The 24,804-nt window shown below is 44.4% G+C and overlaps 1 protein-coding gene across 12 annotated transcripts in view; it reads left to right on the top strand.

The window, feature by feature from the left end:
- LOC310680970 (uncharacterized protein) overlaps positions 1-24,804 on the top strand; it is a 133,548-nt gene that overhangs the window by 7,195 nt on the left and 101,549 nt on the right. For 4 of the 12 annotated variants that reach the window (XR_014513024.1, XR_014513025.1, XR_014513026.1 and 1 more), the window contains exons 1-2: positions 12,246-12,519; positions 18,535-18,693. Coding sequence is in view for 3 of the 12 variants with exons in the window: in XM_083448251.1 (XP_083304377.1) it covers positions 12,395-12,519; positions 15,144-15,253; positions 18,535-18,693 (394 nt within the window). In the remaining 9 variants the exon portion in view is untranslated. Of the gene's footprint in view, positions 1-12,245; positions 12,520-15,103; positions 15,254-17,017; positions 17,268-18,534; positions 18,694-23,177; positions 23,327-24,804 lie in introns of those variants that run through there. The other 8 variants (XM_083448251.1, XM_083448253.1, XM_083448252.1 and 5 more) reach the window with 6 other exon arrangements.

The following is a 24,804-nucleotide window of genomic DNA, read 5'->3' on the forward strand; positions in this document are numbered from 1 at the left end:
TTTACATCTCATTTGTAAACCAAGGACCCAGAGTCTGAAGGAAGAATGGGGAGGCACACAATGCCAGATGCTTAAAGTCCAATGTGAAGTGTTGATTTGGGGAGCCATGCCATCAGCTGGTGTTGGTCCACTGTGCTTCATTAAGTCCAGGGTCAACACAGCCATCTACCAGGAGATTTTGGAGCACTTCATGTTTCCTTCTGCAGACGAGCTTTATGGGGATGCTGACTTCATTTTCTAGCAGGACTTGGCACCTGCCCACCCTGCCAAAAGTACCAAAACCTGGTTCAATGCCCATGGAATTACTGTGCTTGATTGGCCAGCAAACTCACCTGACCTGAACCCCATAGAGAATCTATGGGGCATTGCCAAGAGAAAGATGAGAGACATGAGATCGAGCAATGCAGAATTGCTGAAGGCTGCTATTGAAGCATCCTGGTCTTCCATAACACCCCAGCAGTGCCACAGGCTGATTGCATCCATGCCATGCCTCATTGAGGCAGTAATTGATGCAAAAGGGGCCCAAACCAAGTACTGAGTACATGTGCATGCTTCTACTTCTCAGAGGTCCAATATTGCTCTATTTGCAGTCCTTTTTTTGCTGATTTCATTTAATATTCTAATTTTCTGAGATTGTTAATTTGGGGTTTTTATCAGCTGTACCCCATAATCATCACAATTATAACAAATAAAGGCTTGACATATCTCGCTTTGCATGTCGTGAGTCTATCTCATATATCAGTTTCACCTTTTAAGTTGAATTACTGAAATAAATGAACTTTTCCACAATATTCTAATTTTGTGCGTTTCACCTGTAGGTCTGTCAGCAGCATTCTGCTAAGCAGGTAGGATGGCTATACATGCTCAGCCCAGGAGTAGAAGAGAAAACACACAAAACAGAAAATTCAAAAATAGCATAAAAACAGAAGATAGGCCCCCAGCATCTGTGAACACATAGCCAAAATCCACCATACACAAAACATACACAGAGGAAGCCAATGAACTCACAGTGAAAAGGACATGCTTTTGGGTGCTGTGCCATTCTTTTGCATGCTGTGCAGGGGTATATTATGATACATCCCCACACAACGTATGAAAGAATGCCACCGCACCCAAAACTAAGGTAACCAGACATCCCCATTTCCCAGGGACAGTCCCCGGATTTACAAATCAGTCCCCATACAAAATCCATTGAAGTTGAAAAATGTCCCCGGATTCATTGAAAAACATTTGGTAACCTTACCCAAAACCATTGGGCAGCAACAACTTTGCTCCTTCTACCAGTTGTCCAGCATCCCTCCAGGCAGGGGCTCCATTTTCCTTATGCTGCTCACAAGCACTGCTGGGGTAGGGGTGGGAACGCTACAGAATGGGATGGCACAACACAGAGCATCAAGCTCGGAAAGTCCTCCCCTCCCTTTGGTAACTTCACAGATAAGAATTAACGAGCAGCTGATGGATTTATAGTCCTTTTATTACAGCTTCATGTTGCGGTCACAAAATAGGCAGCTCTCCGCAAGGAGGGCAGTTCCTCATTTGTGGAGGAAGTTCCTCAAAGAAAATGGGATTAAATATTTTAAAAGAAATGTTCACATAGAACAAATGGGTCACAATTGTCACACTTTGAAGCCACTGTTTCCCACTTCCCTTGCTTGCCTGTGTGCGATGTGGTTGTTGGATCGGAGTGGGGGATATTGTTGGGTGGGTGGGGGTTTCCCCCTAGAAGTGAGGTACTCAAGTTCCCCTATATGTTCTGGAAGCCGGTTCTCTGTGGACGCTTCCAGATTGCCATCACTTTTGGATCTCTCACCCATTTGAATAGATGCCAATTATGCTCCTCCATGAAATAACGTGGCCCTTCTTCTTAACCCACCTCCAAGAAGATGGGTACATCGTGGTAAACAGCAACAGCACTACAGGCTTCTCATGCTTAAAAAGTAGACTTGTTGCAGTAAGAAATGTGATGGGGGGAAGCAGTAGAAAGTGTGGGATAATTCCCACTTGGTGGCAGTGTTGTATAACCTCTGCAGAAATGTCGTACAAACCAATGAGACCAAACGCCCAACAAACAGGTCTCTGGAAACCACGCCTGTGTCTGCAAATCCCCCCACCTCTTTCACGGTTTCCCCATCACCAACACTGGCCTGTGGGAGCTCTAGGCATGGGGCAAGTGGGGATGTGCCTTCAGCTGCAGTCTCCCTATGTAAGATTTATATACCTGGTGTGCTGCGATTGGGTGATGAGTTACACCATATCCTATGCCTGGCCCAGCAAAGTGAGCAGGATGGTCATTGACGCAAGGAGGTTTTGTTTTCCCCTTTTATCTTTTTAAAGAGGTTTCTCTCCCACTGATGTCAGCAGGAGGGAAACTCTTTGCATCTTTGGCTGTTTATGACATGGTCACTGGAGCCTAGAGGAGTATATCATGTAGCTGTGCACTTTTCTGGGCCACCCCATCCTGACTCCACCCCATCCACAGGCAGATCTTGACTGGCAGAAAACCTACACAAGCCCCACTATTCTGCTGATATCAGATTTCATCAGCATATTTGTCATGTCTTCACCATCCCTGGCATTCTGCTTATGGTGCTGAGTTTCTGTCAAATCCTCAGCCAGCAATGGTCAAATACAGGACTGTGTCCTGAATATAGTTTTTCCTAGAACAATCATAGGCAGATAGTAGAAAATTGGTGGGGATTTTTTTGAAAAATGGATTGAATAACTAAAGGAGAGTAAGTGGCTAATTGGGATCCAGAACAATCTTAGAGCATTTTTGTATTTCTTCCTATAGAGCCAGTGTAGGATAGTGGTTAGAGTATTGGGCTATGACCTTGAAGACTAGGGTTTGAATCCCCACAGGGATGAATAAAGATAGGATATAAATGGAATAATAAATACATACAAATGAATAAAAGTGTATTTTGGTCTGGAATGTGCGGCTTGTGTTAAAGTAGGATTGAAACTGGAACGAATGCTTTGATAATTTCTAGCCAAAGAAAGTTTTGCATATTAATTAGAGAGTTGGGAAATGCAAAGCAAAATAAAACAGAACAGTGTAAATGCTGTTGGGATCAGGTAGGATCTGTATTCCTGGAATCTTAGGGATTTGCAGTAAGCAGCACCTTTAAGGGGAAAGTGTGTGTGTGTGTGTGATTTTTGGCTGGAAAAGCACTTGGAGTAGTAACCTCGCTGCCAATGGGCCCAAATGGCTGTTGTAGTTTTTGAAAAGGAAATGGCCAGTTTTGTGCACGCTTTAGAAGAATGCATACTTAATGTAATGTGTCGTTTGAGCCGAAGACGTGGTGGCCCATCTGTAGGTGGTGAATTGAACAAGTTAAATGTGGTAGATAAAGCAGAGAGGCCCAGTGGGTAGATTTTCATGCTCCGAGAAAGAGCATTTGCTTTGTATGCAGAAGGTCCCAGTTTCAACACCTAGCTTCTCCAGGAAGGCTAGGAATGTCTCCTGTCTGAACCTCTGGGGAACCACTGGCAGTCATTGTAGACAGTATTGAGCTATATTGACCAATGATGTGATTCAGGGTAAGTGTAATTCCTGAACTCCTAATTTTCTGGCTTTAGTGGTCATTGCAATGATGGAATCAAGGCACTTTGCATCATCTGCCCCAACCATGTTATAAGTTTTATGGCTTCCCTGTGAACCACTAGCATAAGGGAGCATGGGGGGGGGGGCGAGTCAGAGCTTTGGTGATGCTCACATGAACATTTAACATTTGAATGCACTCTCTATTTGGTCCTTTGTATTGGAGTGAAATGTAACCGCCAAACCATGCCAAGGCATTTTGTTTGTATAATCTAGCAATTCTGGTCCAATAACTGGGCCAGTAAGTCAAGTTACTCTTCACTTGAAAGAGGGAGATGAGTGTTTTTCAACTAATTGTTTAGTCTTTATATCTGGCTTTGAAGCTCTGCATGCTTTGAAGCTGTATGGTTTCCTGGCTTTCCCAAGATGAAGATGTTTCTTAATTAATAAAAGAGTCAGTTTTCAAAAACAACATCCTTTGTCAACATGAAATGTGTTTGACATCCTTTATTTACATTTTTCCCCCATAAAGGAGAGCAAATAAAACCCTCCTCTTAGATTAATATTATATCAGACTCTTGCCAAATACAGTTTTGACTTCTTTACAAAATCCAGAAGAGGTCACTGTTTCTCTTTTGAGTGTTTTCAACAGCCGCAGTTGGCAGAAGGTCCTCTTTAAACTAATTAAGAGACCTGGAACCTGTTAAAACGGGTTGAATGTAACTGAATGGTTTCCAATGCCTTCTTTACATTCTCTAGGGTGTTTGGCCTGACATAACAGCTGGAATAAATGAACATAAATATATCAGTAGTGAGTGAAGTTGTGTTATTAATGTTTCCCAGCATGCATTTTAATTTCAGATTCAGCCATGGAAGCACAGCGCTTATCTATAATGCAACCAAGCTCTTTATTGAAAACATTCAATAACTTTATTTTTCCTCTTCTTTTTTACAAGCTAGGCAGTGGCCTGTTCTGGAACGACGATGTCAAATGTTTTCATTTTACTTGGTGGCATTATGAACAAGTGCTTTGCCTCAACATAGTGACCCAAACTATTGCAGAAAATGACATTAAGAGTTTTATGAAGGAGTTTAACAAAGACTATAAGGGTGGCGCTGTGGTCTAAACCACTGCGCCTCTTGGGCTTGCCGATTGGAAAGTCGGCCATTCGAATCCACCCAATGGGGTGAGCTCCTGTTGCTCTGTCCCAACTTCTGCCAACCTAGCAGTTTGAAAGCATGCCAGTGCAAGTAGATAAATAGGTACCACAGTGATGGGAAGGTAAACGGCATTTCTGTGTGCTCTGGTTTCCATCACGGTGTCCCATTGCACCAGAAGTGGTTTAGTCATGCTGGCCACACGACCCGGAAAGCAACAGCTCCCTTGGTCTGAAAGCGAGATGAGCGCCACACCCCATAGTAGCATTTGACTGGACTTAAGTCTGGGGGCCCTTTACTTTTACCTTTATCAGGGTTTGGTCAGCTAAAGAATAGTCAGTCTACAACCTTTTCAAAGTTAGAAAAGAGGGGGCAGTTATGAAAATGTGTGTTGTGGGCTTGCCCAAGACATGATTTTGCTGCCTGAGGCAGAACAACAAATAATGCCCTCTCCCACAAGCCAAGGTGCGTAGCTAAGGCTGCTCAAGTTGTGTTGGCACCTGAGGGAGAAAATCCCATATGCACCTCTGCCCCTTTCTGGCAGAAGAAAAAAAATACAACCATCAAGTTACTAAGAGCTGTCTGCTGTCTTATGACACACAGAAATAGCTGCCTAAGGAGGCCATCTCACTCTGTCTAATGGTAGAGCCAGCCCCAAATGGTGTTTTTGTGTCTTCCTTTACAGTCTTCTATTCGAAGGGCTAGCTAATCCAAACACATTTTAAAGAGAACGAAGGAAGAGCAGTAGGAGTATTGAATTGCTTATATACAATTAGTACATGGGCAGCAGATTGAGCAGGCCTACAGGTCACTTGGCTAGTTTTTTGTACCCTGGTGAAATGTGTTGGGCAGGACTGCTTAAGAACTTCCATGTGTGCAATGGGGCTTCCTTCTGCATGCCCCCTGAAATTGACTGGGGTAGGTTGGGAGAACCCCCAGAAGAGTGCACAGGGGGGAGCAGCTGAAATTCCTGTGCAGGTGGAACATTCGTAATAGCGTGATGTTGAATCCCACCCATTGCATTTCTAACTAAAGGATAGTGATTGTTTCTAAATAGCAGCTTTGTATCCAGTATTTCCTCAGGAGTGCTAAGAAACCAAAAGTTTAGGGCAGGTTTGAAAGGTTCGGTCTGCCATCTTGATTCCAAATGGTGTCCAGCTGCATCCAAACATACAGTGAAAACCTGCTCTTTATTCTCGGGAACCGTCATGCAAAATGCGTTCGTGATAAGTTCAGAGACATCCAAGTTCTGAGCAAACAAAAACTTTCCAAGATATATAGTAGATTGTGAATGTATACATATAAATTCGTACATGCACATTTTATCACAGAATCTTAGAGTTGGAAGGCATCCCAGGGGTCAGTCTAGTCCAACCCCTGCAATGCAGGAATCTCAGCTAAAGCATCCATGGCAGATGACCATCCAACCTCTGCTTAAAAACCTCCAAGGAAGGAGAGTCCACAACTTCCTGAGGGAGACTGTTCCACTTCCAAACAAGTGTGTTTTTTGGTGATGCATTTCCTTAGTTTGCCCCCCCCCCCCGGCAATGCATAAGTGGCCTTCCTATGTGTATTTATAGAATTGGGCCACCCATGCTAATTACCTTTATACAGAAGTACACTTTGCAAATTCTAGTGGAATTCACTTCCAACGAAGACAGCAGTCCTACCAACTTATATCTTTGATTAAGCCCTGTTGCATTGTATAATGTAACCGATCCCAGAAAACAGGCATAGAGTTTACTGTATTTAGGGTAACAACTTTCCATAGGATCCCATGAGCAGAAAGCTGCTCTTCCTTGGAGTTGCCCCGAATGTTTACAGATTGCTTTGACCAAACCGGTTTGCCAGAACAAATCGCAAGGCAGTGCTGGGGTCTCAAATAGTTACTACATTTTAAATCGTAAAACGTCATTGCATAAATGTGTTCATAATTGAATCCTCATGTGGATTTTGCTACTTAAGGCCATAATCCTAACTTTGCCTGTTTGGAGGTTAACCCCATTGAAATCAACAGGACTTCTGATTAAACATGGTGAATATTGAGTTGCCAGCAAGTCTTTGTTATTTATCACTTTGCTTCCTATGCAACTCTATGTCAAAGTAACCCAGTGTAAATATAGCTCTCGCAGCTGATTATCCAAATGTTTTATATGTCCCTTGCAGTGTTACTGTAACCTTCACCTCTCTCTTAGTGTTTACTTATTTGGAAGAAAGCTGCTTAAAACCAACAGGACTTATTTCCACATAAATGTGTTTTAAGAGAGAATGTTAAGATTTAAAACATATTTATGTGGAAAAATGTCCTGTACTTTAGAAGACCTTTCTTCAAAGTGTACTAGGACTGCGGTCTGAAGTTGTGCTGCATGGAAGAAATGGTATATTTATATTACTTCAAGCTGAACTTAATTCAAGCAACTTAGAAGCCCCCCTGCCCCAACAAGGACACATTATGGGGCAAGTGATCCAGATAACACCAAGGGAGGTAGGCTTGGAGGTCACTGCGATCAGGTGATGCCTTGCCACCAGCTCTCTGCCCACTGAACTGTTGAAACGAATTGTACAAGGAGTTCGTCTTTACTTGTACAGATGGTGATTCTGATCTGCATGACCAGCGTTGTACTATTAGGGTGAGGAAGTGGGGGCGGGGTTTAACTCATGAGAAAAATTATAGCACCAGTGCCCATTGAACAAATGGTGCACATGTGAGCTATTGTAACCCACGTAATCCAAATCCATATTGTCCTATGCCACAGGGGTAAATCATGCATGCAGATTTTGCATCAAAATCATTATATTGTCTGACGTCATAATGATTCAGATGAGTGACACCTGTCAAAGAGCTTGTTGCACATTTGGGAAGCACTGCACTTTTATTTTGTTTTATTTCTACAATCCCTGAATGCAGCACTTCCCAAGCACAGGGATTGCAAAGCCCTTTTGACAGCACTTCCAAAAGGCCAACGGTCAGCTAGTTATCTGCTGCTTGGGAAGTACTGCACAAAGTGCTTTGCAGGCATCCCCAATTGACAGTGCCTGCAAAGCCCCCTTTGGCCCTTCCCTACCCGATGTCAGACTTCATCAATGACATCAGATATAAAGCAAGTGGGTGTGGCTTGCCTGAAACAGATACGTGACATGGACCAAATGGGGAGCCCAGGAGGGCCAAATTTGGCCAGCAGGCCAGAGCTTCCCCCCACTTGTTTTAAGTCTGAATTCAGTGGGGGGCCAGGTAAAGCCTTTCTAGACACTTGTGTGCCTGCAGCTGCCGTGTTGGTATATGGTATATGGTTAGGAGTTTTTGCTCCAATATATATACTTGCTTACATTGAACAGCATTCAGCATTTGAATGCCCATTCGCCCAGCCTGGAGAGATCCTTTTGGAGTTCCTCACAGTCCCTTGTTGTTCTTACCAACCTGAACAATTGGGCGTAATCAGTTCACTCCAAGTCATTTATGAACAAGCTAAAAAGGAGCAGTCCCAATAGTGACCATTGGGAAACTTCAGTGCCACCAAAAAAGGCAAGAGTGGTGTGTCCTGTCCACCCCTTGATGCTTCACCCTGCTTAATGGCTGGCCTGCCCCTGTATTTAGGAATATAGGAAGCTGCCTTATACCGAGTCGGACCTTTGGTCCATCTTGCTCAGTATTATTTACACTGACTGCCAGCAGCTCTCCAAGGTTTCAGGCAGAAGCCTCTCCCAACCCTACCTGAAGATGCTGGGGCTTGAACTTGAGACATCCTGGATCAAATGCAGATGCTCTACCACTCAGCTGACCTGTTGCCCTTCCTTGATGCCTTCTGACCATAGGAGGTGATATGGTAAAACAGGGACGGGGAGCCTGTTGGAACCCAACTCCTCTCAACCCCAGCCTGCATGGCCAATGGCCAGGAGTGATGGGAACTGGAGCCCAAAAACATCTAGAAGTCCCCCACCCTTGTGTCAAAGCTGTGGCAAAACGGCATCAAGCGAGTGGAGCTTCCCGGAGGAAGTGGTTGCTCATGGGCTATTGAGGGCTGGGGAAGACATGAGACAAATACTGATGTCCTGGAACAGCTGTCTGGAAATCAAGTGGCCAGCCCTAGAAGCCAAGAGCATAGGCATCTTGCAGAACATAAAGGGGTTGGGAAGCAGAGGCACAAGCAGAAGGGAGCTGGAGTGGGCAATGGAAAAGTTTCAATCTGTGTGTGGATATTCCTGTGGTCTCCTGGTGCCCAGAGTTGAGGTGCTACTGGGGGCTGGTGAAGGATTGGGTTGCAGCCAATCATCTTTCCTCTTTTCTCAGGTTAGAGTGATGAGCAACCACTTCCTCCGGGAAGCTCGGTGGCTTGGCCCCCCGTAGGAGCTTTCACACAGCCACTTTCTCGGCAGCGCATCCTGTGAAATCTCGAAGAGCAACAGAGCGCCTTAGGCAGGCAGTGGATTTTGGCAGCCTCCCTCTGGCTGCCGTCTCCGTGCCGCTGCCACTGCAGGGGAGCAGCTTGGATTTGAGGAGAACTGGGCTGAGTCGGAGGCTTGTTCACAAATAACAGTTGCCATCTGTCTTCTTAAAATAATAATAATAATAATACATGACAACTTGTACTTTCCTGTGGGCAAGGCTTAATGTAAAGCAGTTGCACAAAAGCCTTTCATTAGCATAATGTTTAAGCGATGCCGAGATATTAGGTTACCAAATGCTGAGGCAGCTTCAAGAATCAGCAAAATGAGACAGCTCCTTGAGTTCCTTGCAAAATGGCCAGAATTCCTCCTTCCCATTTTCAACACAAATGGCCTCCTGTGGTTTTCAGTCAGGATGAGGCACTGTCAGTAAATTTTTGCAGAAAGTAAGATGTTTCCTGCTTTAACCTCTTAAAGGAAGGTTCTTCCTGCTGTTTATAGATTTATTAATTTTCTAGGCTGACGCTTTCGCTGATGTTGATTGGTGCTAGGGGAGGACACAACAAAACTTTCCAATTTGTCTTGGGGTTATTCTGCGGTGAGTTTAAATAGCCCACAGTGCTAGTCTGGGCAGCCTTCCTGTGAGGCAGAGTGAAGGAGCCTCCTCAGTCAGATTTTTTTGGGGTGCTATAAAAGGACAGCAAATTGTTAATTCTTTAATTCATTGTTGTGCTTTTACTGACTGGGAGCAGGAGAGTCATTTGGGTGATTTATCTGCTTCAGGTGCCAAAACAACTGGACTGGCCTAGGGTACTACGGCTAATCACCTTGAAATAAGGGTAGAGCAGGCATTTGCTGTTCCATATCTCAAGCATATCTTGAGCCAGCTCTGTTAACATCTGGAATTTGTCATTGTAGCCTGTGGCATCCAGATGTTGCTGGACTACAATTCCCATCAGCCACGACCACTGGCCATTCTGGCTGGGCCTGATGGGGAATGTAGTCCAAAGCAGTTGGATGGCATCAGGTTGGGAAAGTCTGATCTAAAGCAACTTTCTTGGTGGGTACTGTCCTGTGCCAAACGCAGTCCCAAGCAGGTGTTCCTGGAACTGATGGTTGAAGGATGGGTGGCTGCATTCTTTCCAGGTGTAACTTGCCTATGAAACCAGCCGCTGACTTGATTTAAAGCTTGTTCAATGTACAATATGAATGGAAGCCAATATTTGGTTGTGCTCAACAAGGCCTGAGCTATTGTTTATTGGGTTTTATATCCCCAAATGTCCAAATAACATATAGCTAAAATAAATTTACATACAAAAAATAAAACAGCAGCAGGCATGACTATTGGATAAGCTATTGGATAAGTCAGACAACAACAACAACAACAACAACAACAACAAAACACTTCATTTTCAATTTATTTACATGGCCTTTTTTTCTCAGCAAGGTGAAAGGAATTCCTTACCTCATTATCATGTACATTTTATGAGTAGAAAGTAGATCTGAGGTTGAAAGATGCATTTTAAACATCTGCACTACACTACCGTCCTAGAACGCCCTAGGTGCCATGTTTCCCTAACTCACAAGCCTGCACACCACAGCAGCACTCAAGGAAGTTAAGCACCTTATAGCTGGCATGTCACATTAATCCATTTTGATTGCAACACTATGCCAGCTTCTGAAAACCACTGGCCTTTCTTCTGAGTAGACACATATACGTATGATTGCACTGTTAATGGTCTCAGCATGCAAGCTTATGCACCTTTACCTGGGAGTAAGCGCCAGTGAATCCAATGCAGCTTGCTTCAGAATAAGAGGAACATAGGATTGCACTGTGGAGGAGTAAGTGGAATGGTTACTAGCTACCGTTTTGCATTAATTATATGAAAAAGGAGTTTGCTGTGAAATCAAGGGTGGTTTTTTTCTTTTTGCTTGTAGCATCTGTCACTTTTCTCTGCTCCAGGTTCTGCTACATTTTTAGATAGCTCCAACCAGAGAATGTAATTGCAGCTTAATGATAATGTACCCTTTTGCTTTTACCTATCTATCAATCTGCCCTCCTGAATGCTGGCAGATTACTTGGACAACACTGATATTTAGTTAATTTATTACTCATGCCCAGTACATTTTCAAGTGTACCTGCCTGGTGTAATAAAAGAAAAAGAGGAGGTTACATGATTTGTTCTAGTTCACAGCACTTCTGAACTTGCACAAGCCTTCTGCTACTTATAGCTGTGCTATCTTATATCTCTTAGCCTTTATTTTTTTAAAAAGCCAAGCACCCATTAAAAATACAGAACAGTGTTTGCAAGTCATGCTCACTTTCCATACTGTCTCATAAGAACACAAGAGGCTGCAGAAAAAAATAATGACGTTTTTGAGCAATTTTTAACAAAAATTGCCCAAAACGACACTGTCGACATGGGTTGCCACACGTCCGGATTTTCCCGGACTTTTTGTTGTTGGGAAATTCTGGACACATGGCAAGCCTAGGACTGGCAGGTGAATCTTACTTCAGCACTGGTAATGGGACAGAGCCTCCACCACACCTGAGGCCAGCAGGCAAGCTTAAGAGGCACAGGGCAAGCTGCTTAATGCACACAGCATCTGTTCTCCATCCGTCCGCATCTGCCACCTAAGGAGGCTGCTTTACTCTGCCTAATAGCAGGGCTGGCCCAGCTTACACCAAGTCAAATGAGTGGCTCGTCCAACATTCAGCATTGTCTCTACACTGACTGTTGGGGTTTCTCTCCAGAGTTTCATATGGGCTTCTTCCCTAGCTCTTCCGGCAAACAATGGTAACATTTGTGTGGAAAGCATATGCGCTGAGCTACAAACCTCCTCCCGCTGACGAGGAGGAACTGGGTTGCCAGCAAAGCAACACCAAAAGTGAGGCACAAACTGTAGAGATGTAATGAGCACAAGATGGAGTGCAGAGTGGACTTGGGGGGCTGGGGGATTGGTTGATTGTGAGAACCATGGGAATTGTCCAGTGGCATCCTACGCGGTTTCATCTTTTCCACCATGCTATTTAACATTCACAGTGGTACCTCGGGTTAAGTACTTAATTCGTTCCGGAGGTCCGTTCTTAACCTGAAACTGTTCTTAACCTGAAGCGCCACTTTAGCTAATGGGGCCTCCTGATGCTGCTGTGCCGCTTTCTGTTCTCATCCTGAAGCAAAGTTCTTAACCCGAGGTACTATTTCTGGGTTAGCAGAGTCTGTAACGTGAAGCGTCTGTAACCTGAAGCGTATGTAACCCGAGGTACCACTGTATCTGGAACTGCTGAGTGCTGTCAGCAGGGAATTTGGAATGAAGTGTCACCATCTCTCTCCCGCCACCCTCATCTCTCATCTGAATCAGGAGAGGCACATCAGGTGCCAGACCAGCTTGGAGGCTGCAGTGGGCAGGATGTGGGCCAATGCAGTGAAGGACAGGTAAGAAATCTGATAAATAAACAAACTTCCAGAAGGTACTTTAACTTCAGCAAAACACCCAGCAGCCACAGGTGTCTTTCAGATTCTCCATCACTTACATGTTGTGAAAGTCTCAACTTGAAAGGAAAGGACTTTCTCCTAATCTATGTGATAGGGGCAAACCGGGTGGTGGCAGTCTCTTGGGACCATCATCACAACCAGCCAAGCATGTATACCGAATCAGAATATTGATGCAACTAGACGGGGAACTGTGGGGCCTCCCAATCTAGTTTACAGTGTTCACCTCCTTCCCTTCCTTTGATGAGAATTAGGCTTGAGGGAAAAATTGTTGGAGCTAATAGAAGGCTTTTGTTCAGTGCCATTTTGGGGGGAGGGGGGAGGTAGGTTTGGAGCGGGAAAGTGAAGGAGTCCCTTGCATAACATCAGGGACGGGCAATCATTTACCCTAGGATTTCATACAGCCCTTAGCTTAATTTCAAATGATTTGTCTCTTCCTTGGCAGCCTGCTGGGTGGAGAGAAACTGGCCTACTAACTTGCGGTTTGCTTTTTGTGTGTGTTTTTGTATGTGGCTTTGTAACATGGGCAAAGCCAGGACTTTTGTTAGAGGGAAACAGGACTAATGTGATTGGTCAGTTAGTTAAGTATTTCTATTATTTTACTTGATCTGGGGAGGGGGAGGGCAGCTGTCCCCTCTGCCCCCTCTTGGCTATGCCCATGCTTGGTAAGAAGTATATGCCTATGATGCTGCTTATATTATTGATGCCAGTGTGATTTTTTTTTAAGCGCAGCCTGGCATTCTATCCAAGAAAAGCTTTCATAAATCGGGGAGGAAGAGGCCTTTCTGTACACACTTCCTGTGCTTCCGATCCAAACATGAACAGTTGTATAAAGAAGGCGAAGGAGAAAACTGGCACAAATGAGCCACTTAGGCAGTTGTCCTACTTATTTGATGCTGTGAAAACTAAATTAAGTAGATCGGAAACCAGAATCCCATTTTTACGTGAGATATAGCCAGCACGGCCACGTGTCCTACTTTCCAGAGCTCTGTCCTCTATTTGGAGGCATTCTCCACTTGAATGGCTGTCTTGTAGAAGGATAAAGAACAATAAGAATAGAGAGCAAGGGCCTTGAAGTTGCTTAACCAACCAGGGAATCTCAGGTTTGTGGCTCGTGGTTTTTGTAGGAATGGCTCGCGCTGCTCAAGAGTGTTGGGTGAAAACAAGTGCAGCTTTATTGATTATATGGCAGGTCAGTGGGGCTGGCATGGCACGAGGGCAAAGGCAAGTTCTTCATTCCAGCCAGCCCTTGCTATTGGAGTGGCATTTTGTTTGATGGTTGGGAAGCACCCAACCAGCCCATGGGATCTGCCCACAAGGTCCCACTGGACATCTGGGGGAGAGGTCCACTCCCAGCCAGGCAGGGCCCCATCCGAGCTAGGACCATGCCTTGAACCTATCATCCCCTCCAGGCCCTTTATGGGGATATCCTTACTAGTCTGATCCTGCCCAATGCTGTTTGTGCACGAAGTAGTGGCAGAAGATTGAGAACGCCTAGCATGTCAAAGTGCTCACTGAGGGAAAGAGGTGGGAAACCCAGAGCCAACTGAGGGTTTTTTTTGGGGGGGGAATCATTTCTGGACCTGTTAACCAGTGACCCAAAGAACACAGACAGGCCCTAACAAGGCCTCACTAAGCATGTGGGAAAGCACACAGGGCAAAATGGCCCCAACCTCTTTGTGGCTGAGGCTTTTAAGCACTTGACCAGGGGTCAGCAAACTTATCGCGCCTCAGGCCAATGTTTCCAGTGCCACTCACACAGAGGGCAGGGGAGCACGTGCCCATACGCGTGCGCACATGCTATTTCCGGTGCACTTCCGGGTTGGAGGAGCACCAGAAATAGCTTGTGCGCATGTGCACGGGCCTCCTCCAACCCGGATGTGCACCGGAAATAACGCATGCACACAAGCTATTTCCGATGCTCCTCCGACCCAGAAGTGGGCAGCCGCGCAGCGCCAGTAAGAGCGGGTGGTGGCACCAGGTGGCGGGGGTTGCCGCAGGCCGGATAAACGAGTCCCTCGGGCCTTATCCGGCCCGTGGGCCTTAGTTTGGGGACCACTGCACTTGACCCTCTACTACCCCCATTGCATGGGATGCTACAATTTCCCACGGGATCTCATGAGGGTGCTGCAGGACTGGCTGAAGCCCTGCCTCTCCCCACTGCCTCGGGCTGCCTCCCCACCGGCCGAAAGTGCCCCATTCACTTTGCATGCAGAGCAGAAACTTTCCAAAAGTTCGAACATGTCAGTGGGTCACAGCCTATGGAAGGCCTTGAGTTTAGAAGTCATCCCTGCATATAAATCAGCATGTCAACCTGCATGGGAGCGAAGCTGGACGGAGGTCCTTCTTGGAAGGCAACCACCTTCAGAAATGGCTGGCAGTAAGAGAGCAGAAGGCTTTTTTGGGGGGGGGGAGTTGTGCTGCTCTATTTATATAATCCCCCCCACCCCCCGGGAAGTTTGATGGTGTGTGTGCTGTTGTCTTTTAAGCATCTGGTTAAGAATGTAAGAAGAGCCTGCTGGATCAGTTGTTTATGGCCCATCTGGTCCAGCATCCTGTTTTCACAGTGGCCAATCAGATGTCTATGAGAAGCCTGCAAGAAGGACCAGAAGGCAGCATCACTCTTCTCACTTCCCAGCACCTGGCATTCAGAGGTATCCTGCCTCCCAGAATGGAGGTACAATGTAAACATCACAGCTAGTTGATTTTTAAAGTGAAATGCTTTTTTAAATGTTCTGATGGGAAAGGAAGCTTATACGTATGTTAAATGCTGTAATTGAGTCACCGAAGTTGGTTTTGAAGGCATAGTGAATTTGGGAAGTGCCTTTAATTGTTTGGGGAGGACATCAACAGCATTTTAATTATCTAATTGTATGGTGTTAAAAAATATTACTGTGAATTGCCTAGGATATATTTGCACGGAGGGCATTAAATAAAAAATAAAGTGATAGTCCTCAGTATTCAAAACATAAGGCAATCCTCTCCACATCCAGCTCATTACAATTGAGGTACATTCTGGATTTTACATTATTTTTAGACTAAGTGTCATCTTTGTTAATTAAGGTGTTTTGGTGCATCATGCGTGAGGACAAGACTGGGAAAATAATTCTAAATTTCATTAATAAACAATAAAAACCTGGACATGGGGACTTTTCAGGTTTCTGGCCATTCACAAACGAGTCTAGATAGCTCAGTTAGTTAGAGCGTGGTGCTGATAATGCCAAGGTTGCAGGTTCTATCCCTCTATAGTCCCATTTGCACAGTCCTGCATTACAGGGAGTTGGACTAGATGATTCTGTGGGTGCCTTGCAACTCTGCAATTCTATGATTCTACGATCACTCACAAGAGGTGCATGTGAAGTGATATGCTTGTGATATAGCCGCATGCTAAGACGGTTGCATGCACAGAGTTCCATGCAGATCAGTTTAACCTTTCAGCATGCCGCTGCTGCCACCACCACCAACAAAATAGGCTTTGTGCTGGTGTGCTAAACATCCCAGGTGCACACTGAGCATTTTCTAGACACAGCCACAAAGAGTGGGGATTGTGCGAGAGGGCTCTGATCTTCTATCCGCATGCTGAAGCACTGTTGGCAAAACCAACTGTGCAAGCCCATACATGCTTTCTTAGAAGCCCTACCAAGTTTGGCGGGGTTTACTCCCCAATAATGGGAGTTTAGGATTGCAGGCTTGGGTTGCCTCTGCGTGTAATGGCTGAAGGTGTCTTGCGATTTGGCTCTGGCAGTGTGGCACATGGCTCTCAAGCATTTAACATTTCTGTGACATTGCTGTTTGCACAAGCCGTGACAGAAAGCGTTCGGGAGAGGTTGTTTCCTTTTGATGTCTCACAGCAAGTCGTCCTTTCGTACTGGTGGCCGGAATCAAAAGCCTTGTGGTTCAATAAAGTGACCCTTTTGACACCCGCCTTTTGTGTGCTTCCACCCGCACCGCACCCCTCCCCAAGAGTTTGTATTTCATCGACCGTTTCCAAGGATTGTGAGTGTGCCCCACACATCTTCACTGCTGTTCAGAGCCAACAAACAAAACACAACACACCATTATTTGATTTGAATGGCTGCTGGGCTATATAATGGGGAACAGAGGAAACGGGGAGAATAAGGCCTTGCTATTCAGACAAGAAAAATCCCCAGCACCGTGTCAAAAGACTATGAAAGCGCTTTCTGGCTTTTTGCCATGGTGGCCTTTAACATGATAAGAACAGGGCGACACAACCTGCCAGTCATGAACTTGCATGTAAAGAGGAGGAAATTAAAGGTGGGCTCAGCATTTTAATCCAGCGTACAATGTCATTTCGGTGGCAATTTTTTTTAAAAAGATGCAATTTTAATTTCTCTTTAGAAAGAAAGGAGAATGTCTGGATAGGGATATAGATAGCTTTTAACTTTTCACCAGTTTCAGAGTCTCTTTTTATCATTCCCAGCCTCAGTGCCCCTGCTCCAGTTTTCACCTCTTGTTACGAAGGATTATTGCCAGGTTGAAACTTGCAAGGTTAAAAAAGCATGGCAGATCAGCTTCTTCTGGTTAAAATATTTGGAGGTGATCCAGGCACCTGATGTCATTCTTAAAAAAACTCATTGACAAAAGTGTGGCTTGGCCCAATTCAGAGGTGGGAAGCCTTCTACAGCCTGGGGGACGCAGGCCACCTTGGCTTTCGCTTCATGCAGACCCAAGTGAGCCTGAGCTTCCACAGCCGTTGCCCGCCATGAACCACCATGAGCAGGATTGGCTGCAACAGCAGATATACTTGAGATAATATTTTATTCTCTTGTTAATCATTTGTATTTTATATTTGACTTCCTTTAGTCATGTTTTATTTTGAAATGTTTAAGGAATTTTTCTTTTCATTTTTGGTAACTTTGCTGTGTTAAATGCACATTCCGTGGTTGTAATTCTCCTTTGTCATTTTTTTATTTGGAAATCTTTAAGAAAACGTTTTAGTTTCCTGCTAATTTTGTTGCTTTGAATGTATACTTTATGTTTGACTTTCTTCAGTAAAGCTTTATTCTGGTTTGTTTCATTTGGATTTTATGTTTTAATGTATTATATACTTTGATGTTAGCCTCCCTGAGCCCAGTTTGGCCGGGGAGGGGGGGATATAAATAAAATAATAATAATAATAATAATAATAATAATAATAATAATAATAATAATATGTTTTAATTCATTGTGAGATTATTATTATTTCCTTAAAAATATAAAGTGGTATAGAAGTGAAATTAAAAATTATAAAAATAAAAAATATATATTTCCCTTCTCTACAAGCTTCTGGTGACCACATGTAGCTGGTGGGCATGGCCAGAGGAAAAAGAAGGTGGAGCAATGACTCAATTTGTTTCTGCAAGCATTATCACACCCCACACTATCCTCTGTGATAGCTCAGTTGGTAGAGCATGAGACTCTCAATCCCAGGATTGTGGGTTCAAGCCCCACATTGGGCAAAAGATTCCTGCATTTCAGGGGGTTGGATGATCCTCGTGGTCCCTTCCAAGTCTACAATTCTATGATTCTATTATTCTTATCCAGGGAAGCAAGAGTTGAAGGACATATTCCAGCCAGGCAAAAGCACTGGTGGATGGTGTGTAGCAGGGCCAGTAAAGGGTGTGGCTGGGGAGAGTCCTCAGGGCCAGAGAGAGAGGTGTGCAGGGCCACATTTAGCCACCCAGGCCTGAGGTCCCCCACCCCCAGTTCTTCCGGTGCTCCTGAATGTCAGCATCTTTGGTGCATTTGCGCATGTGGCATTTCTGGGTGCAGTTGGGACTTCCTCCAATTCAGCCTGCCCAAACTGGCCTCTCCACCGGTTGCATTTGTATTGTCGAGGCTTCCTTATCTCAGCCTCCATCATCAAGTACAGGTGGTTGCATTCAGCTTAGTGACCTGGGCTAATATTTAACCATTTAAAACAACAACAACAGGTTTCGGCTTGTTTTCCTCTTGTAGCGTTCCATCGAGTGAACCGGGACGCTTCTTCCTTTGGGACTGCTAGTTCGGCTTCTGAAATCCAAACCTGCATTAGCAGATCTGGAGCAGAAGATGGTGTTCTGCAAACAGTGCTCTGTGGAATTCTTAATCTCCACCTGATCAGCCACCAGAACAGAGGTCAGTTCAATATCTCATCTGAAGGTCATCACCTTTAACAGTTGTTGCTCTCCCGTGTCCATTCCTTCGCTATTGCACTATGTGCAGCATGCAGGGACCGAAAGATGGCTGCATTGCCGGAATGTCAATTTGTTTCTTGCTGTGGCCTTAAAGGCATCTTCCTTCGCATTGAAATCTACTGATTTCTGGTATGTCTTGGATACTCAAGAAGACACCCCGAGACCCCAGTATACTCCTAAGATACAGTGCACTGCCTTATATCGAGGCAGACTATTTGTCCATCCAGCTTAGTGTTGCTCACTACAGGCCTTTACGGTGCTTTCCAGATAATGTGGGACTCTTCACTCCCATTATCCCTCACCAATGACTAATACATGTTGAGACTGATGGGGTCCACAACAGTTAGAGGAAACTACATTGATGCATTTGGACCGCCAACAGTTCTCCTAGTATCTTCAGAATGCAAACCATACGCTCCTGTCACTGAACCAGGGGTGCCAACTTAAATAAAATATTGAGGAGGCCCAGGTAAGCCCCACGTCACATAACTGATCACAAGACACAGCACACACACACGCTATTTGAATGGCAATGCCCATCTATTGGGGGGGGCTCAGTCCCCTCAAATATTTTATTGGAGGGGGGCGAAGGGACCTCAGCCCCTATGAGATGGCTCCTGTGCACTGAGCTAAGGTTCCCCCACCCTATTCATGGCTACCAGCAACAGCTCAAGGCACAGGTGTAGCTATCAAGTAAAACAATAGAAATTATTAACTGACCAATCACGTAGGTTCTACCCCCCCCCCAAAGTCCTGCCCTCCCTAATAAAAATCCTGGCTACACCCATGGCTCAAGGCCTCTTCTTTCTCAGGGAAGGCTTATGCTATCGTAATCATTGATCAATGACTACAGTACCAAATTATTATTATGCTCTCCCCCAGATTTAACACCGCAGGTAGAATGTTTGTTTCACCAGTTTTCAATGGGATCAGTTTGCATACAGGACTGCCACGCGCATATTCAAATGTTGAATGAATCCATCAAACGTTGCTTGTATGTGCGTGAACCAACCTTCAGTTATCAAACTGGGGTATATCTCAAGGTGCCTGTGAGAACACAGGATGAGTGCAGCACTTTTCACCCTATTGTCATTCCTTGACCAGCCTAGAGGTTGAGACTCTACGTTGAACTGTGTGAATCTTCTGCTTGCATGGGGACAATTTCTCACACCCCCGTTATAAAAGCTCAAACAAGAGCTGCCCCTCACTAAAGAAGGTTCCTGCTTGGCGATGGTTTGATGCTTTATTAATTAGCTTATTATTTAACAAAAAACCCTTGCTAATAAGTAAAGCACAAAATCCTGTCCATTGGGCTCATTGAAAAATGTGGAGGAACCGACCAGGGCAAGTGAGTATTTTTAGATGTTACTATTTCAGGTCAGAGCTTCTGCTTTGGAGGAGAAGCATAACTTGAGAGGGCTGATTTCAACACATTGGAAAACATTGCTTGGGAGGGACACTTGGACACGACAGGAAAACATCTGCACAATTTGGGGGAGGGTGCAAAGGGCAGTCCTCCTTGATGCAGCTGTGTTTCTGAGTGAAGAGCAACTTAGAAGCCACCTTGCTATGAGATACCCTATGGTGGCATACTTGAGACACTGTTAAAGGGGAGCAGATAATTGTTCAGTGTGTGTGTGAGAGAGAGAGAGAGGGGGGGGGGTGGCAGGAATATTTTGATTTTCCAGTCACTAGTGACAAAACCTTTTGTTTTCCTGCTTTTGCAACTGATGGGAAGTGATCCCTGAGTGGCCAGCTCCTTACCTCTCACCCTTCCTCTTAAGCAGCCTTTCTCAAAGTGGGCGATACCACCCCCTGGGGGGACACTGGAATGATCCACGGGGGCAGTAGTAACCTCCACTGCACCTGGGGGGACATTGAATAAAAATAAGGGGGGTGGAAGCATAAAGAAAGAAGACAATTAAACAACTCAAATTTGTCTTCATCTTTCTGTTTGTTTGCTTAAAGAAGGTAGATCTCCAGGGGGCACTGAGTATCCCCCCCCCAAAAAAAAGGGGACAGTAGGCCAAATAAGTTTGGGAATCTCTGTAAGCAAACCCTTTCCCTGGTATAACTCTCAGTGGTTTTAGCAGTTTACTGCAAAATGCTCAAGAATTGCTACATGAAAGGAGGAGGCATTGCATCCATTTCAAATGCCTGAAGCCACTTGCTCACCTCTTGGTGGCCCTAAGCAGCAACTTGAAATAACATCAACAGCCCTGTTTTCCAGTGACTCCTTGGTATCCATTCTTAATAGGAAATTAAACTTATTTTGCTTTGGAGAATGCAACAACAAGATCTTAAGGCCATATCTCAGAACAGGTCAAAAGTGAGAGCGATACGGCAGTACTTTAACCCTGGAATTTGAGCACAACTGCTTGGTACATAGAGCTACCTCTTATCATACTTTTCTGTCTGGGTAAAGAGATTCTCTCTCACATACACACGTGCATACACATCAAAAAAAGAGAAATCATTTTGGAGGAAACCTCTGCTTTGGCAGATAGCTGCAGTGCAACTTAGTTATCAGCATGTTGGGTTGAGCTAAGCTGATTGTTTTAGCTCCCAGTTGTCAGTGAGTTCAGTGCTGATGCTGGGAATTCAATCAAAAGGACAAACTGGATCCGGTTGTTTTTCTCTATCCCCACCCCCACCAAAAGGATGTCAGACCTGTTATTTCAGTTTAGTTAAAGACAGAACACAGAATCAACATCCTCCAGAGAAAATGCATTGAAATCAGTTGGCTTGTTATCTTCTCTTACTCTCCCAGGAGCACAGACATGTCTCCTAGGCATCTTGGACTCTTAGCCTAGAGCGGTTTGGACTTGCTCTCAAGATGAGAACCATTCATAGCGGTCTGCAAAAATGCTGACCCACACCGTCTTCTCCATGTGGCACTGGCCTGCACACAGCTGCCCTCAGCATGTGGTGGTTGTGGCTGGAAGGGTGTTCAAATAAGTCCTTGGTTAGAACCTTCCTGTTGCTTTATATAAGCTTCAGAATGCTATTGTGTAGAGGTTAAAAAAAGGGAAGGCACTGTAGTAGTTCTGTGGTGATGGGAGGAAACCCTGAAGCATTTGCTCTAAAAAAAAATACCAGACGTACGGTTGATTGAGTAAACATACCAGGAAGAAAAGTGGACAGCTTGACCGAAGCAGAAGGGTCAAGAGGCAACCAGGAGTCAATCTGCAAGCTGTGTGCATGTCTTTTCAAGAGCAAAGGTGGAAAAGTAAAACCAGAGTCACCCTGCTCCCCATCTCCTCCTCATGGGTATGTGTTATGGGTGGCTCCAGACTATTTTGTGGTGGGGATCCAAGTGCACACCTGGAGCAGTTAAAGCCGATTAAATTATTATTATTTTTTAGAAGACATCTGAAGGCAGCCCTGTTTAGGGAAGCTTTTAATAGCTGATGAATTCTTGTATTTTAATGCTTTGTTGGAAGCCGCCCAGAGTGGCTGGGGAAACCCAGCCAGATGGGTGGGGTATAAATAATAAATTATTATTATTATTACATTATTATTATAAAGGGCTCTGTCAACCTCATGCAACAAATCCATGTTGAAGAAGAATAAGACTTTTTGCAGTTTGAAGGGGAAATGCATCAAAAAGTGTGGCATGAAGAAATGGCTAACAGGAAGATGTATGAATGCCCCACAAGTGAATGCAGGACAAATGTTTGTTGTTGTATAACTGACCTGCAAGCAAATCAGAATGAAAGCTCAATAAAGACAGGATACAAGCTCAGCTATACATACCATATTTTTCACTCTATAAGACACACCAGACCACAAGATGCACCTAGTTTTTGGAGGAGGAAAACAAGAAAAAAAATATTCTGAATCTCAGAAGCCAGAAAAGCAAGAGGGATCACTGCACAGTGAAAGCAGCAATCCCTCTTGCTGTTCTGGCTTCTGGGATAGCTGCGCAGCCTGCATTCACTCCATAAGACGCACACACATTTCCCCTTACTTTTTAGGAGGGAAAAAGTGAGTCTTATAGAGCAAAAAACATGGTACGTGTTGTGCAAACGAGTTAGGAAGGATGCTCAATAAACATGTCATCTGGAGGAGCCGCCTGCCTTTATCCCATTCCTTCTTTAAAGAGTAGGGGGCAGATGTACCTTTGGTATTCAGCCATTTAAAAATTCACATAATAAATACATACCATGTACATTTCAGTGCCACAATGGGTAGAGCAGAGGTTCCTTGCATGAGCCAAGGGAGTGGCTTGATTTTGAGAGCTCTGCATTTCTGCACGTAGGAACGAATTGGCCCTAGACAAAAAGTGCCAGAGAGCTCTTGAAAGCAATTAAGGGTGTGCTAGGCATACTTTGAAAAGATATTTAACAGGCATTCATGCCAAACACCAGGGCTATTTTTATAGGTAGCAGGCTTTGTTTGTGTGTGTGGTGGTTTTTTTTACAGGTAACTTTGAAATGAAGGTGTGCCTCAAGTCAACCGCAACCTAAGTGAGGCCTCATTGCAGTGGCTGAGCTGTCTTCGAAAACAATGCCACCCTTTAAGGTGTTGTGAACTTGGAGCTCGTCAAATTCTTCTGGTGAGGACAGAGAAAGGTAATGAGTGTTTCCCAAAGGCAGAAAAGATTACGCATACAACTTGGAGACTATAGGAGAATGAGTCTATGGGGCTTGTGGAGAACTAAAAGCAACTGCAAAAGATATCCTTAGGCCTATTGAGTGGCAGGTACATTAACCTAGGACCTTGGTTGGGCTTATGAATATACATAAGGCTGTCTTCTAAAGAGACAAACCAAGCTTTCCTAGCTTAATGAAAAGGTCTCTGACTTCATGTTGTCTTGTTTTGAAAACCATTTTCAGTTGTTTCTGTACTGTTTTTAGAAACTATTTTAGCTGGGGGTTTTTAGCTTCTTTCAAGGGGTTTAAGCCAACCAGAAGTATCCAGGAGCAAACCCGAGTGTCTATATGCAAGGTATGCGCACTACCACCTACCCATACCTTCCAACATTTTTCCAATGAAAATAGGGATGTCCTGTTCCATAATAATAATTTTACTATTTATACCCTGTCCATCTGACTGGGTTGTCTCAGTCATTCTGGGTGGCTTCCAACCTATATAACAAACATAATAAAACATTAAACAACTTCCCTATATAGGGCTGTCTTCAGACAACTCAGGAGTTGGATACCCTCCAACATTTCTCCTTTAAAAAAGGGAGGTCCTAAGCAAAGGAAAAGAGAGACATTCCGGGATGAAATCAGAAACCGGGATGGCTTCTGTAAATCAGGGACTGTCCCTGGAAAACAGGGACACTTGGAGGGTCTGCATACCTTGAAGCCTCATTGTGCCGATTCCCATTAGCACAAGTATTTAGTTGAATCCAGCCCTCTGTGTGAACTCGTTGTGAAAAGGTTTAGAATTGTGGCATCAGTAATATGTCCCCCCCCCCATTAAAAAATATATAACTTATTAATTTGGGAACTCTCTTATTCCATGCAATAGTGCTCTCTTAATAAAAACTTTCCATCACTTTGAGATATTCTGTTTCTGGTGTAAAAACCTTTCCTAGTTTGGGTGTCTTAAAACCTTTCCTAGTTTGTATTAAAACAATTATGGGTGGAAAATATGTATAGCAGCAAAGAAAAGAAAACAAAAAACACCCCCCCCCACACACACACAACCACACCACATTTAGAAATATCTGAACTTTTTATAGGCTTCTGAAGGCAATTCTCAAAACAAAAAAGGAAACAGGCAAGGGCACATTCTGCCTTGGGGCTATCTTCCCTACCCCCTTCTTAGCAGTGCAGAGGGCTCTGTGCTGATATCTTCTCAGACACTCACTCCTTGATTGACCTGAAGTGATAGGGACCCAGCTTCCTATTTCAGGCTCCAGGTACCAACAGTATGCATGTAATACATCACAATGCACTGTTTTGTTGTTGTACATTTGGTTTATTTGGTATATTTGGTTGATTTCTCAGAAAGCAAAGGCCACAATTCAGCACAGTGTAATGTGGGTTTTCAAGTGAGAGATGTTGTTCATTCCTAGGCACACTTTATTATAATATAT

The sequence above is a fragment of the Podarcis tiliguerta genome (genome assembly GCF_965153285.1).
Source record: "Podarcis tiliguerta genome assembly, chromosome: 6".
In the NCBI taxonomy this organism is placed as follows: Eukaryota; Metazoa; Chordata; class Lepidosauria; order Squamata; family Lacertidae; genus Podarcis; species Podarcis tiliguerta.